Source organism: Aplysia californica, unplaced genomic scaffold (genome assembly GCF_000002075.1).
Source record: "Aplysia californica isolate F4 #8 unplaced genomic scaffold, AplCal3.0 scaffold00734, whole genome shotgun sequence".
Lineage (NCBI taxonomy): Eukaryota > Metazoa > Mollusca > Gastropoda > Aplysiida > Aplysiidae > Aplysia > Aplysia californica.
In genome coordinates, this window is record NW_004798004.1 from 169,764 (window position 1) to 186,420 (window position 16,657).

Sequence of the window (16,657 nt, forward strand, 5' to 3'; positions counted from 1 at the left end):
CTATAAAAAAATGTTGTCGCGTGCTCAGTTTCAGTGGGTACATAGATAAACTGAAACTGGGCACCATATATATGGGAAGGGAACAGGAAAGGAAATCTTGATGGCTTGCATGCTTAGACCTATACTTGTATGAAATAACATCTTACTATTCTTACTTTAGTTACTGGTACTTTTATGTACGGTACTCAGAGATGGGCTTTTGTAGATCCCTTGGGGTATGTTGTGAACTGGTATAATGAGGAAGATAACAAGTCACACAACGCACTACACATTACTAAGTAAGAAGTTCATAGTAATATGAATAAAGTTGGAAGGCCATGGGTTCTTTGGATAAAATATGTTGGTTTTTAAAGAATTCAATTCCCTTTTTTTTGGGGGGGGGGGGGGGGGAGTTGATCAAGTCCCTTGACCTCGGTTCACCATCTGTCCGAGACCCCCATCAAATGTAAGGGAGCATTCATGCACACCCTAGCCCTTGAGAACTGATGGGCCTACTTCTGTGGAAAGTTGATAGTTGATGCCTCGGTAGCATACTAGTACTAGATTGTGAAGTGGTCGGCCCTGGTTCAAATCTCTGACAGGGGATTCTTTAACTCAGGGGTGGTTTGGAGAGTGTTCAAGGCTCTAAACTGACTTGATCTCATTGAAGAAGGGCGGTATATTTGGAGGTCCCACCTATTAAATAATCTACATTGAAAAGAACGTGAAACCCTTGCTCTACACTTCTTTACATGATCATCATAAAGCCCATCTCTGTAATTTGTAAAAGTTAATAGTAATTGCTAAGCTACAGCAGTTTTGAAATAATTCCCCCCTTCTTCTGGCACATCCAGCAGATTTTCTGGGGGGGGGGTTCTACTGATCTCCTTGGGAAGTGCTTATGGGGTTTATTTATCGAGGGATGAATAGGTCAGTCTCTATAGCTTTCCGCCTATCAAAACAAAAACAGTTTTTTGAATTAAAACTGTTTCTCATTCTAAAGGGGAAGAGGCTTCTTTTGTAACCTCATTGAACTTCAAAGGCCTGTAACATGCAGTCTCCACAAGTGCACTCTAATGTCCCTGCTGTTGCTATTTTGGTATAGACTGTTCGCGCCGCCCCGCGCCCTTCCCCCCAAATGAAGGGTTGTGACTATAATATAGGACATTGACCTGCAGGGTGCATGGTTCAGATGTTCTTGCGAAGAGACCATCGAATGAAAAGGGTTTTTCTATAGAGTCAGTTGGCGGAATCATTCAGTTCTTCCCCCTCATTAAGTCAGTCTTCTCTCTTCAGGAGCATACAAGTGGGGTTTGTGAATATTTTTTAAATTTAATGCATCAAATTGCACAAAGTTGGTTACCTTTTTTAAAGAGTTGGAGACATCTTTGAGAGAATGATGGCAACGTCTTAACAGGAAATTGACATCAGACTGGCATGATTAGCATGATAAGAAAATTAAGTCTACTGATGTGATTGCAACTGTTTCTTGAGATGTTTCTAACAAATGACCTTTTCTCTACTTTCAGATATATACGGATTGCACTCAAATAGACGCCCGTTTTTTTTTTAGAAGGGAGTGATGACACCTCGCTAGCAATGGTAAGCATTTTGTTGTTGTGATACATGTGGCCTGCAAGCTGTCTTTTTTTTTTTCATTCTTGATTTACAAATACACCCTTCAAAAGGGGATTGACTTGGTAGATATGTGCTTACACTGTTGTCACTATAATGTTAAAATTCATATTACATTATTGCAATCAAAGGGGTTTTTGTTTCATGCGATGTATTTTGAAATTCCCCATAGATGTGGCTTGTGAATATAACTCATAACATTGCCAGAATATATGTGTTGTTTCTTCTGTAGCCTTCATGCCTTCATGTACTGTAATTTTTTCTTCCATTCAGCCTCCCATTGACCCTCAGCAGTTATTGAAAGCCTTGGGGCCCCTGCTGACCAACTCAGGGGGCATCAAAGGGGCTCAAGAGGCTTCAAGGATTGCTAGGTAAGTTGTCACTTCTTTTTTTTTTGGGGGGGGGGGGGTTGTATAGTAGAACATGACTATAGCGGCGCAGGACCTTACTGGGATCCCCTTTTTTTGGTCTATGTAAGCTCAATTAACTGTGCTTTGGTTAAACGGTGCAAGGAAAGGCCCAAACTTGGATACAGCGGAAGAGCCTGAGCGAGCTCTTGCTGGGGGAAGGAGGTTGGGGCGAGGCTGTAGGAGAGCTCCAAACAGGCAGTCAGCGGTGTGGCGTTATGATTGGCCAGTCTGGTGATGAGTGAGGTGGGGCAGGTGGCAGAGAGAGAGATGGTGCGGAGAGACGTGTTACGTGAGCCATTCCAAAAGTGATGTGCCATAGCCCTAGGCTAGGCCAAAAGTCGTGCTATAGCCATGTTCTACTGTAGTTTGGTTTGTTGTGCTCTTTTTTTTTTTTTTTAAAGTGACTTAAATTTAAATCAATTAAATCTATTCATTTTGTTTCCGTTGCCTTTTCAAGGGATGCGCCATTAACTTAGTTAGTATCGTGCTGAACTACAGTGCAGAGGACCTTTGTTTGATTTTCAAACAAGACACTCTTAAGTTGAACTTGAGTTATTTTAAAGGACTCCGATTTTCAGTTTTGTCAAATTAGGAGGTCCTGCCTTTTCAATAACCTCTCACTTATAACTAATGTGTCTTTGGGGATATATTTTTTAATGGTAACTTTTTACTTTCAAACTGTTCTTATAATATTTGTTAGCATTTACTTTTGAGGGATTTTTGTCTGTATGATAATTCCTCATTGCTGCATTTACCATACTTTTTTCATTTCCTCCGTTTTAGTCTGATGAAGGATGCCACCAAGCTAGTGTCAAGATGTATCTACCTCAATATTCTGCGAGTCACCGATTCCCCAAGTGCTTTAGAAAAGTAAGTCAGTTTTTGGTGTAGGCAAAAGCGACCTCAAGCGAGAAAAGGGAAATATATATTACATCGTTTTTGTTATTAGCAGAGGCACTCCCTGTTCTGTGTAGATCGACCATAGTGTTTGTCTACATTTTAAATCTTTTCATGATGACGAAAGTGGCTTATAAAGGGCCAATTTTAAAAATAAAAATACGAACAAAGTGTTTGTAAGGAAGTAAAAGTTACAGAGAAGGGTTCAGTTCTATAATCCGCACAGGTGTCCACAAGTTCATAGTGTAGTTTTTGTTTGAAAAAGAATGTAAAATGCTTCTTTCTATTCAACATTCCCGCCTTATCCTAAAGCAGTTGCAGTTTATAGATTCAAAGGCTTGGATTTGGATTTCTGTGTGCTTGTAAAATTGTCAAATATGTCTTTAAAACGTGAACGTACCTAGAATGAATGTTTTTTAGTTGTCTGCATTTTTCCATATATATATAGAAGTCTAACATAATGGTAGTTAGTTGGTTTCATTTTATCACAATCAGTCACATAATGTTTGTACTTTATTGGTCCCGTGATGATGGTGCCTTAATGTTAGTTGGGCCAGTGGGTATCAGAAAATGACTACAGCAGGGTATTGTTTGACAATATGTACTTTGCAGTGTTATCTAGTGTCTTTATGGGTATTGTCTTCTCCGCAGTGGGAGTATTGACAACTTTACGGTTCCATGCGCTTTCACGGACACACACCACACACACTCAAACACACCCCTGATTTCACTATGTGCATGCTAGCTAGACTATAACATTAATACCTCATCCTTTTGTATAATTTCTTTCTTATCAAATATCTATCATCCTGATTTCCCTTCCTTCTTTTTTATGTTTGTTATTCACTTGTAACACCTCTAATTAATGGCATTCAGATGACTTAATGTGTTGCAAGTGCCTTAAAACTCTTACTGTGGGTGGTTGGTGGGTGCTCTGGTGTGGTTTGCTCCTTCTTTCCTATCAAACACCTATCATCCTGATCTTTCCTCCTTCTTTTTTTGTATTTGTTACTCTCTTGTAACACATCTAATCATCGGCACTTATGCGACCTTATAATTATAGTGTTACTCTTACTAAAACTATAAAACTCTTACTTAAACGAAAACTTTTGTCTCAGATTCATCGAAGTTGGCGGCTGGGACACGATGAACACCTGGCTAGACTTCTCCCGCAACGACAGCAACGACGCCCTCCTCGGGGAGATATTACAGGCATACCTCAACCTCCCCGTGTCGGTCACACTGCTCAAGAAGAACAGCGCGGCCAAGACGATAAAGCAGCTCAGTAAAGCTGAGAACGAAAGTGAGTGGATGGGCACTTAGATGATGAGAAGGTGGCTAGACCTGAACGCGTGACTTTTCCGTCTCAGAAAGAGAGTCTGTGTCTTTATCTGTGCTTACAGGGTTTTACTTCTTGCTTTGCTTAAAGGATTTTATTTCTCATTTTGCATTTTCTTGTTAAAGTTTTTTTATGTTTTAATTTCTGGTAGTTTTTTAAATTTTTGTTTTATTTTTTATTTTTAAAATTGTTGTTTTATTTTTTATTTTTAAAAATAATAGTCATGGTTGACTAGAAAAGGCTATTGTTTTTATCTTGTGTTTCTATATCTTTTCGTAAATAACATGATTTTTTTTTCAAAACGTATACAATTTTTTCTTTAAGTGATATGGTATTATTATTATGTATTACGCTTTGTTTTTAGGTAATGAATTTTGCTAGTTTTAACTTTAAATCTTTGGCATTATGTGTACATGTAGTTCTACTTTATATTATATTCTATATCATGTCAAATTTCGCTTTATTTTTGGGTAATGAATGAGTGTGATTATGCTTGACGTCCTTGGTAATGTTTATGGCTAGCTTTGTTTTTAACAGTGTTATATATATATAATAATTAAATGCATGACTATAATTTCTTTTTCAGAGATCAAAACTCTGTCCTCTCAACTGGTGGATGCGTGGACAAAGACAATCCGGGGTCAGAACAACAAAGAAGAGAGTGATGGTGAGTAGGAGCTGTTGCTACAGCACACACTATGTAGTTCACACTGTCTCTCTTCTTATGATCCAGTTTGCTTTTTTTCTTTCTTGCTTTCTTGTAGCTTTTGTTTCGATAAGTCCTATATTGCCCCCAGAGTTGTTGTTTAGTGAGTATGTCTCTTGATGAAGGGTGTAGTGCTTTTCATTGTGTCACAGATATAAATATATAATATGAATAACCATCACCATCTTAAACACAGCAGTATTGCTATTCCAGTCTTTGTCGTAGCTTTCTTTTTCTGTTCACTTAACAATGGGTCCACAAGCCTGATTTAGGTGGCATACTTCTGTGTACATGCCTGAGCATGAGTTTTGGTACAATCTTGTTATAGTAAACACCGGTTGTCCTGATAATTTCAGTTGACTTTTTTTTTTGGGGGGGAGCAGGTTGCGGGGGGGGGTTTTCCACTTAGTGACTCACTGGTGATTTGTTTTCTGTTTTCAGACAAAAAGAAAAAGAAGAAACACAAGGAAAAGGAGAGGGAAAAGAGTGATAAAGACAAAGAAAATGACAAAAAAGAGCGAGAAGAGAAAGATTCAGAAAAGCACAAAAGAAGTGATAAAGAATCAAAGGAGCACCACCACAGAGACAAAGATCGCAAAGATCGAGACCGCCACAAGGACAAAGATCGGGACAAGGAAAGGTCGAGAGACAAGTCCAAATCTTCCAACGAAAATAACAAAGACTCAACGAAATCATCTTCATCCTCATCATCAGATCACCCATCTAGTAAATCTAAAGATCCCTCTAGTTCTTCCAAAAAGATCTCTCTCCCAGAGGAGGCGAAAGCTTCTTCATCTACCCCATCAGTGAGTACTCCAGCGGGGACAGTTCCTTCCAGCAAGACAGACACAGGTGCCAACAAGGAGGAAGAATCTCGCCGGAGACCCAAAACGGTGAAACAACTCAACACAAGGTTCAGGTCCACGGGCCTGTTTGACGAGGACGACGAGGACGAAGTAGAACCTGTGAAGAAAAAGCTGGACAAACCACCCATCAAAAGAGCTGGGTAAGGAGGCACACGCAGAGATTTGAATCTTACTCTTCAACATTTACCATTATCTCTTCTAATTTTTATGAAAAATTGTTTTTGCATCTCTTGGATCTCATGTGCAGGGGCTGTAACAAAAAGGTTTTTCTCCATGTTGTTGAACTTAATTAGTATACCTTACAAAAAACACCTTCAGTTTACATCTTAGTGGTTTGGGGCTCACAAGAGTCTGAAATTTATAGGCAGTTTTTCTAAAATTATGTTATGAGACATGAAGTTGTGCGTCATAGGCTGATGTGGCTACATTCTTAAAGTACAAGAGGTACTCGAAGAAATGTATAAAGTTTCTTTAGACAATAAAAGTAGAGAAATTAAAAGAAGAATCATCTTTGCCATATTAGCTGTTATTAATACAGATCGATATTGTTCTGTGAGGTCATGGTTTTCTGGTCTCGATAAAAATTAATTGCATTTTTTTTCTCATGAATATCTCTCCGATTTCCTATCTACAGCCTGGAGATGAGGGGTGAAGACTTGATAGAGAAGAAACCCAGACTGCAGCTCACCATGCCCACCTTGACCCCTGCCAGTGTCGACCTGGGCAATATGACCCCTCCGGAGGTTCAGCATGGCAGAATCAAAATCATTCCGCCGCCAAAGAGAGGTTGGTTGCTTGCTTGTGTTGTTGTTCATGGTCTCAGTCAGGGATTCTTTTTTCCCGTTATTTTGGGCATCGTCCGTTCGAAACTTTTTGTTATCGTTGAAGTGACATGTCGTTTTGTTGCCTATATTGCTTCATAGCGCGCTAAATCTAGTCTCCAAAAAATGTTCTGCTATTTTTACAAAAGTCCAGTGGCATTCCTGTCTCTGTCTATCCAGCTGTCCTGTGGTGATGCTTGCTTTGTCGGGGCGTGTTGACAGAACGAGTTAGTTATCCACAATAAGCGAATGGAGATATCTGTCGAAAATAGAGACATGGGGTCAAATTTGTAAGGTTTTCAACGAGTGCCATTTTCTTCAAGCTTAACATCTTTTATTTTTTCATTTGCTGACAGTGTACAAAATCGACCTATGAATTTAACGTATCTGTCTATACAATGGATACAACATAAATAAATGAAAATAAATGCAGGGGTCAAATTTGTAGATTTTCAATGAGTGCCATTTTCTTCAAGCTTGACACGTCTTTTATTATTTCAATTGATGAAAATGTACAAACTCGATATATAAATTTATCATATCTGTCCATACGACAGATGCAACATAAATATAAGTAATTGAATGAAACAGATAAATTCCACTCTGTTGACCACCTTGGAGAAAGTTGTTTGACAATGGTGTACATAAATTAAACAAACAATGACCCAAACTGTATCATTTGATATATATGCACACTGCTAGATGTTGTGAATGCGCACCTTCCTTTACGTTTTTCGCTACCTCAGAATTACAAAGTTCTATCTGATGTTTTTGGCAGTTTTGAGTTACTTAGACCTTGAGATAAGAAATCAAAATCGTAAGAATATTCGGAGTCGTTATTAAGATATTCTAAGAATTGCGTTTTTAAAAACTTGACATATTGTGAAACTAAAATTTTGAAGTCAAATTTCTTATAACTAGGTATTGGGCAGATAGAACTTTGTACTTCTGATAGTGACTTGTGCTGATATCTCCACTTGTACTGCCAAACAAGCAAACGTACATGTTGACTTATTGCGGATGCTGGTAAATTTATTAATTTTAAAAAGATATTTTTTGGGGGGTCATGCCAAGAGGTGATGTGGGGCTCTTGCTTTTACTGCTTGTGTTAAGTCTGTAAAAATACTTTTGTTGATGGAGAAACACTTTTGTTACAGCCCCTGCACATGAGATCCAAGAGAGCAATGTGTTCATGGATGCTCTCCAGCAGTCCTCCTACACTCACGGCCCCCTCAAGAAGAAGAAGAAGCTGACCTCACCTTCAGCCACCACAGCGCCATCTAGTTTGTTACGGGGCAGCCATTCTCTGTCCCCACCAAGTGCCACCTCCCCACCCCAGGCCACCTCCCCTCCGGAAGAGGAGACGGGCCCCACCTCACCACCACTGTTGTCTCCCACCGCAGCCATGGCTCAGAAGCTGCCCAGTGTTCCGTCTGTGAGTAGACTTGTTTGGTTTTCACATCACTGTATATAAATGTTTTAGTAAGAGTTTTATGGCACTTGCAGCACAAATAAGCTATCTACCAAAAATTAAAGTTGTTACTAGAGAGGAACGTTCAAAGATAAAGAATGTGTGATACTTTAACAGTAGGCCTACTAATGTTTGACAGAGAGAAGGGATAATTCAAGCTGTTTCTTAAAATGTTCTTAATTCTATATCTGTCCACTGTATTTAGGGGAACAAAATTTAACACAATTTGAAGATAAGTTTTCAACAAGTACATTCTCGTATCCCTCTTTAGCACTTTTTTTTAAAGTGGAGGAAATATTCTTTACATATTCTTGCAACCTTTTGTCAGTTCTACCGAGATACTCTTGAGGACATGCCCGAACCCACTGAGGAGAAGGAAGATAATGTGGAGGAGGAAGACGATGGCCCCCCTGTTGTAGAAGGCATGGACACCAGCGAGGCGTCACCACCTCAACTGGATCAGTCTGATGCTGACATTAGCATGGAGCAATCCGAGGGACTTTCCAATGGTGAGATCATACTTTACTGTGGTATTTTATTTGAAATTTTTTAAGGCCTCACACCTATATTTCACACTTCGCCTATATTTCACACTTCAAACTGTGCTGCTATTCAGCTGAGAATACTTAGAATCTAACAACTGACCAATTTAATGTCGTACTGTCGCTTATGTTTGTTGATAAGTTGGGTGTTGCTGTTGGCTTTTGTCCGAATGTTGTGTGAAAAAAGTACAGGTCTTTGACATTAAGTCTTTGCTGCAGTATAGGGTTGCTAAATTGGATCATATGATCAGTCTTCAAATATAGACTTCAAGTTGGACCAAATTGGGTAAGCATTAACTCATCCTGGATACTTTTTTTTTCCCGACAGTTCATTCAGACCCTCCCACAGCAAATATAAAGCTTTGTCGTTGACAATAAAGCCACATCCACTGCACCATGTTTCAGACTGATTCGTACACCCCACTAAGTCTGCATTTTTGTCCATTAACCATAACCCTTAATTCTTAGAGTGGCATGTACTTTTTTTTAAAGTTGAACTTTTCAACTTGTGATAATCTAAACAATTCCTGGTCATGTTTTATTTCTTCTCAGTATTAGATGACTTTTCCCATGCACATGTTGTAGTGTTTTGTTTGTTGTTCTTTTCTCTGTATCATAAGGATTTCTGCTCCCCTTTTTGCCTTAGAATAAAGCTTCCCTTCTTCCACATTAGTTACAATAAATATGAACGCTTTGATAAAATTTTAATGTGTTTTTGTTACTGTCTTCTCGTCCTGTAGAATCCAAAGAATCATCTGAGAATTCTTCGGACAAAGCACCTGTATCCGAGGGTGAGCAACGAGTCAAGTCTACGAAGCCGAAGAAGAGCGTCTCTTGGGCGCGAGAAAGTCAGTTGGAGGAGTACTTTTACTTTGAACTGGACGAGACAGAAAGAGGTTTGTTTGTTTGTTCACCTTTCATCTTGTACTGTCTAGTTGGGAAGCTAAAATAATGTTTCTCAACTTCATGATGATTTGTAAGGAATTTTCGGTTTTTCCATTAGCTCATTGTTTCTTTAATGTATTGCAGCTTATACTTGGCAAGAGAGACTCTTTTTTTCCTTTACATGGTGTTTTACGTTTCGTATGCAGTAATTGTGCACAGAGGTTTTTCATCCTTTCAAATGTTATTTATCTTTGTTGCTTGAAGGCAAGTTCATACATAAAAACTAGCTTTTAAAATCAACCAATATTGTAAGTGTAGTAAAATATAAATAAGGCATATTATACCTGGAAGCTTTATAAAGCTAAAGAAACAACCACTGAGGCCTAAAAAAACATGTTTATTATTTTAAATAAGCCATACTAGGTGATTGAATATTTGTTCTCTTCACTTTATGGTTCTGAAATGTCTTGTATTTCTCTGACAGAAAATGTGAACCGTCCCAAGAGCTTCATGGAAATGAAGAAAGAAGAAATGGTGTTGGACAAAAGGGTAAGACAATTTTGAATACTTCGTTTTTAATAGAATTTTTAAATTTTTATTTATTTTCAAATGAAAACAATAAAATAACTGCTATTTTTTTTTAGTTAACAAGCCACCATTGATGTGTTGCTTTTTACTTTTTTTTTTTCATTGTTGATTTATTGTCTTGATTATCAAGTGATTTTTTTAAATTGGTTAATCAATCGGTTTATTTTTTAAACCAAAGTAAAGAATGGCATGTTATTGAGAACAGTCTACTTTTGAATAGAATGTTCATGCCTTTTTTGTACTACGCTTCAGGCAATGGAGTCGGCCAAGAGACTCAACAATGACTTCATGGTGGAAGTGTTGCCAGTAAGTGACTCTTGTACCACGCTCGTGTTTGCCTCTCCCTTACTTGCTATGTGATCTCCCCTTTTCTTTCTTCATTCTCATCTGTTTTAGCCATATTGTCTTATGTGCTTTTCTTAATTAAAGTTAAGGTGAATTTAGTCTTTTTGAATTTGGTATTCTGATTTAGTGAAATTCTAGAGGTGAGATCTTTATTCAGCTGAAATGAGGCTATATCGTAGCTGCTGTAAGAGAAATTGTTGACTATGTGGGTCTTTTTTGCTCACTCTTTAGAGCACGGTCAAACAGGGTGACCGTATATTTACTTCTTTTTTTTTCATTCTTTTGGGAATGACTATGGGCTGAAATATCATATAGACCATAGAGGGTACAACTTTCTTGTGCGGTAAGTTTTTAAGGATTCATTATATCAATGCATTTTCTCATTCTTTTTAATACAAGAAGGGTTGAATTTACCTCTTTTTTTTTTTTTTTTATTGTTGACTAGTGTTTACATTTAATTACATTCTATGGAAGCTGTTGAATAGTAGATTGTTGAAAGTATGCTTTGATTTGTTCATTGTTTTGGAGTTGTTGGGGTGTTGTTTTTTTCAAACTATTGTCTTTAGAAAGCAAAAATGGTTTGTTTCTTACTAATTACACCTGTGTTTCCCTTTTTCTTACATCACCCCCTTTTTTCTTCAGTGGAAACGGCCTAAACTCATCGACGATGTGATTGAAGTGGTGGAACCCGGCTGCAACAGTCAGGAGAAGGTTGTGCAGACAGAGAGGGAAAGGGCTGTGCTGTGTGCCTTGTTCTTCAACAAGTAAGTCTGGTCTATCATTTTACCTCACAGTATAAAATACATGTTTGAGATACTTTGAAGTTTGGTTATAAGGCGCCAAGTGAGTATGTTTCTAAATTTTTATGATTCCCTAGTGAAAAATAGGGGCATACTCTTAAATTTTTCACAAATGCCCTCCCAAGATGATGAGTGATGCTTTTTTTTTAGATTTACAATTTGAAGCACATCTACTTACTGCATTTTCTTTCTTTTATTATTTTCATTTTTCTGTTTACATGAACATGGTCCAAAAGGGGAAGAATGTGAAGAACGAGAATTTACAGCATAGAGTAACATTACCCACTTCACCACTTCTGTACTGTGCAAGGCTTTAAAATATGGTTAATTTACGTCTGGGAAGTAAGAAATATCAGAGCTTAAAGGTGTGCACCATACATTATATTTCCTTTGATGGAAAAAAAGGGGACTCATTTAAATTTTGAAAAGCGTGTTTCCGTTTCTTTGGTCAAGTACCATGTGACAAAAAGCTGCTTCACCTGGCACTACAAGTTGTTTATAAACTTTTGCTAATTGTCTGTCTTGCATTTGCTCCCTCGATGATAGCTAAGCTATGGTAAAGTTGATGAATTTGACTTTCAAAACCAACTCACCAAAGTCTGAGATTCAAATCCTTGAGTGGGGGCCAAATGTTTTACTCATTATTACTGGAATATTTTTCATCAGTTGTGTGTTCTGAGAGGGTACCAATTTAATAGTCTTCCTTAGAAATGACTAGATTTATATCTAGTAGAATAATAAACTCTTACTACTAGTTTATAGCGTGCATAAAGATCTTATTTTGTTTATCCTTTTCAGAGTTCCAGATACCCCGAATGAACCAGATCCTGACATGGCGGGCGAGGAAAATGACATGAAAGTCATTCCTTTAGAAGATGTGAGTAGAGTAAGAAACAAATAATCAAGTACCTCAATCCATTTTGTTGGCTGTATCTTCAGCAATGAAGGAGTCCTTTTGTTTGGTTTTTTTTTTTCTTGCCTTAAAATTATTTAATAGTACAGAAGGCTAATATGATGTGTAACCTCATTATATTTCGATGAACTGCCATCATTTATATATTAATGTGAATACATTTGTAGCATATCATAACATTTATATTTAGACGATTCTGGATAATTATTGTTGGCCCGACATCATTTGCTCTTTTGTTAACTCACTGACTGCCGGCCCCTTTCAACAAATCACTAGCGCTGAGTACTGGCATTTTTTGGGGCATTTCAAAACACCACCAGAACTCTCAGAATTACCCCATTGTAATTATTTTTTGACACAGTAAAGTAACTGCAATTTAATCTATTGCAAAAAAATTAAGTTCTCTTGGTCTAATACTTTAATTCTTATGATTGTTTCAAAATTGGAATGAATTTGATTTTTAGAAAAATTTCCAGAGACATGACAGATAGAATGAAATTCACAACAACAACAAAAATAAAAGTTCAAATTGTTCTGTTTTGATTTGTATCCATGTGTGAGTGTTTGGTGAAAATATAAAAGCTGGTCTGTGCGTTTATTCAGACCCATACACTGAATTGCATGAGACAGATTGTAGAGAACGAAGTTGTGATTTCGTCGCGCGAACAACAACAACAGTAATAGTGCTAGATCTAGCCCTAAAACTACGACTCGGGCCGTGTTCGGTTACATATCCAGGGTCCTAACTATCAGACACATCATATTCTGAGTCACTAGAACTAGCAAAACGTACAGAAGTATCAAAAACAGCGAAATTATATGATTCTTGTTCATGCGACCGTTACTTCAACGCGACTGTCGGATTACTATCATTTGTATAGAAAAAACATTGCGCGAGTTCCGGTCAGGTCAACCCCAGATGAGGTGACTGTCCTTCACCTTCAATTGCTTAAAAAGTTACCATGAAACTTCCGCCAAACTCGGCACGAAACAAAACAAGAGGCAAAACTAGCACTGGAGTCCATCCCGTCGGGATCCGAACCTGCGAACCGACCGTCCGCCCCGTACCCGTGGCGGGATCCGTAGTCAGTAAGTTAAACTTGTGGTCTGATTTGTGTTTTTGACTGTCCACAGGAAAATGGGTCGTGCACCGAGTACGAACACACGTACAATTTTGACGACCCATCCTCCCTCCCGTACGACCCCGAGTTCGGAGGTCTGCCCCTCCAGAACCAGGGCCCGGCCATGAACCAAGGTCACATGGGTATGAACAACAACATGGGCAACAACATGAACGCCAACATGGGCGGTGGTGGGGGCGGGGCCAACATGGGCTACAAGATGCCACCGGCCCTGAGCCACCTTCTGAACACGCTGCGCCAGCAGGCCCAGGAGACTCAGGATCCCTTGATGCAGAACCTCCAGGGGCGGTTGACGCATGTGCTGGTGAGTGGCTAGTGGTGGTAGTGGTCGCACTGCTTTTTTAGAGTCTTTGTTTTGTGCTCGCTCTCTCTTTCTTTCTCTCTCTCTCTCTCTCTCTCTCTCTCTCTCTCTCTCTCTCTCTCTCTCTCTCTCTCTCTCTTTCTCTCTGTCTGTCTCTCTCCATCACTCAGTTTTTCTCTCTCTGGTTTTGTTTTTCATAGTGACAGTTGCTGGCCAGCAGTATAATGTTCTTTTTAAAATGATGCGTCATTTTTAGAAGTAGAAAATAATTATGTCAGAGGAAAGTTTTTGAAAAGCAATAATAGAATGCATGCTTATGTTATCACAAAGTGGATCTGAAAACTTTGTTTTTACATTTCATTCACTTACTTATAAAGAGTTCCATTTGCCATATATTTTTTTTAAAAGTATTTTGAACTCCGTTCAGTTGAGCCCCTTCTAATTGTTTTAATTTTTATTTTTTCTAATTCACTCAGCAAAGTACCAATCCTCAAGACAGTGGAATGCTCATGGATAGAATACTGAATGCTTTGGAGCCATTCAAGAATCAGATTCCAGGTGAGTTTGTCTGATACTTGAGATATGAAGATGGTTGATTTGTTTTTCTACTTTTAAGTTATGAACTGCCATTGATGCTTTTTAGTAGACTTTTTGTGTGTGTGTGTGTGTGTGCTTGTTTTTTTTTTAATTTAGGTTCAGATATACCAGCAATGTATGTTTTAAAAGAAATGTTTTGTTTTTAATGGGGATGATATTATGTCCCCTGAGTGCTTATAGAAGTTCAATTTTATTGATTTTCTAGCCCAATGCCATTACAACCCTGAAATATTGCTGCCGTAACTGAAAAGGGTTAAATAACTTTCCAGCAGTGAAAGAAATTGGATGAAGTATTACAAGCTGTGTTTATTCTCGAAGTGCTTGAGTGCTGTCTGATAGTTGAGGTTGGAAAACTGTTTTTGAGCTTGAGCCAAAGAAATCTTGATTGTGCTATGAAATACTTGGTGCAGTCATCTGCAATCAAAATCATGGAGTGGTCCCATTGACGTCTGTCCTGAGGCAAGAGAGGTCAATGGGATTGGTCCATCAAATGAAATACTTGTTGAATCATGGCATGATTATCTTGCCATGGGTTTTAAAACCTATGAAATGGCAGTTTTTAAACTTAATTCTTCCCCATAAGATAAGACCATCACATGGAAAAATATCAAGAGGCTAGGCTAGGGAAAGGTGGAAAGTGTTTGTTCGTGGCCTATATACCCTGAAGGGCATTGCTGATGATGATAAGACCATTAAGCTATTTGCTGTACATGAGGTATTGTGTCATTAAAACAGAGCAGTAGTCTATGCTATCTTCAGTGCTATGCCTGTGTGACTCTTCAGTATTGCCTCAAGAAACCTCTTAATCTATCAGGCCGCCAGTCTGTTAACTTCTGGATTTCGTCTATAAACCTCTCGGTCTATCAAGCCAGTGATTTGTTAACTTCAAACTTATAGCCATGTGCTTTTCATTACATCAAACTCAACTGTACATGTGGTTGGCGGGTGCTCTAGTGTGGTTTGCTTCTTCTTTCCTATCAAACATCTGTCGTCCTTATCTCCCCTTCTTTTTTATGTTTGTTACTCTCTTGTAACACCTTTATTTCTTCTGGCGCTCATATGACCTTATGCAGTTGCGAGCGCCGTAAAACCTTTACAAAAACTAAAACCCCACGGTTTTTTCCTCCAGGTCTGAGCGGTCTTATCAGCTCAGTGACCAACAACGGCATGGACCCCAATATGGGCGGTGGCAGCGGGCAGGGACCACGGGGCATGATGGGACCCAACCAGATGGGCAACCCGCGGCCGCACGGCGGTCTCCTGGGCTCCCACCCACCGGGCTTCAACATGATGGGACCCGGGAACATGAGGCCCAACATGCAGGGTGGACCCAACATGCCAGGGCCCAACATGCAGGGGGGGCCCAGTATGCCAGGTAAGATATTCTCTTCTGAGATTGAGATGTGGGGGTTGAGGAGCTTCAAGAAGAAGTCGTGCACGTCATACTCATATGATGAAGCATCTGCTTATTGTTCTGAGTCGGAATTTTATTCCCTGAACTTTATTTGAATGCGGTTTGTGCCTTTTTTTTTTTGTATGTAAGTGTGACAAGCTGATTGCTTTCCTTGCCGTCTTGTACTTGCTCTAATTTCCAACTTGAGGGAGTTTTTTTCACAGCTGTTATGGCTGTTGAAAGATCTCCCATTTGAGGTCGAAAGTGTTACAGTTAGGATGGGGGATGTGTTATCATCCTTGTCTCTCCTTCTTTTCTTTGTATTGTGTGTTTCTCTCTTATAAGGCCTCTAATCTTTGGCACATATACAACTTATTTGTGTTGCAAGCACAGTAAAACTTAACCAAAACTAAACTTAGCTAGATAGAGAAAGTTTCAGGACTTCAATGGTTGAGTGGTTAGTGAACACGCTAGCTCACCAATATACATCAAACTATGTGGGTTACACAGCATGCAGTGATTGCTCGGGTGGAGTGTCCTAGAGCAAGATTCACTGTGGCCCATGTGATAAATCATGTTAGTTGAGTCAAATCAAAGGCAGGGTGCTGCACTGAGGTGACTTTCCTGATGTGTGTGTGTGATGCACTCAGTGCTGTGGTGTTCTATGACATGATCTACAGTCTAGCACGCACATCGTGAACATGCACATATAGCATAATAATAATAATAAATGGTCGCTTTTAAGGACAAGTGGGCTGTCCCAGAGGTTTCCAGAAATCTTGACCTACACCAAAAGTGGGCATTGCCCCACCTGTGGGAGAAGTTTGGTTTGATTGGTGTGTGTATTATTTGTTTGGTTATAGAGGATACTCTGCTTGTCTTTTGAAGAAACTGAACAAGGGACAAAAACTTTACCTTTGGTTTTCTCTAAAGAGTTTCGGGATAGCCCCCTTGTGCTTAAAAGCGACCAAATAGCATTTGTATAATGCATATCCCCTCTCGACTGCAAGCTGTATGAGCTTTACTC

General features: G+C 39.0%; 1 protein-coding gene across 3 annotated transcripts in view; it reads left to right on the forward strand.

Annotated features, from left to right (window-relative positions):
* The window catches only part of LOC101852209 (serine/threonine-protein phosphatase 1 regulatory subunit 10), a 31,667-nt gene that overhangs the window by 12,644 nt on the left and 2,366 nt on the right, over positions 1-16,657 (forward strand). For all 3 annotated transcript variants that reach the window (XM_035972541.1, XM_035972542.1, XM_005108926.3), the window contains 17 exons: positions 1,509-1,581; positions 1,888-1,985; positions 2,808-2,894; positions 4,040-4,224; positions 4,847-4,927; positions 5,408-5,972; positions 6,467-6,618; positions 7,811-8,088; positions 8,453-8,633; positions 9,407-9,562; positions 10,036-10,100; positions 10,392-10,445; positions 11,127-11,248; positions 12,083-12,161; positions 13,332-13,643; positions 14,117-14,198; positions 15,367-15,612. In XM_035972541.1, the coding sequence (XP_035828434.1) occupies positions 1,579-1,581; positions 1,888-1,985; positions 2,808-2,894; positions 4,040-4,224; positions 4,847-4,927; positions 5,408-5,972; positions 6,467-6,618; positions 7,811-8,088; positions 8,453-8,633; positions 9,407-9,562; positions 10,036-10,100; positions 10,392-10,445; positions 11,127-11,248; positions 12,083-12,161; positions 13,332-13,643; positions 14,117-14,198; positions 15,367-15,612 (2,746 nt within the window). In that variant the 5' untranslated portion in view covers positions 1,509-1,578. The remainder of the gene's footprint in view (positions 1-1,508; positions 1,582-1,887; positions 1,986-2,807; positions 2,895-4,039; positions 4,225-4,846; positions 4,928-5,407; positions 5,973-6,466; positions 6,619-7,810; positions 8,089-8,452; positions 8,634-9,406; positions 9,563-10,035; positions 10,101-10,391; positions 10,446-11,126; positions 11,249-12,082; positions 12,162-13,331; positions 13,644-14,116; positions 14,199-15,366; positions 15,613-16,657) is intronic.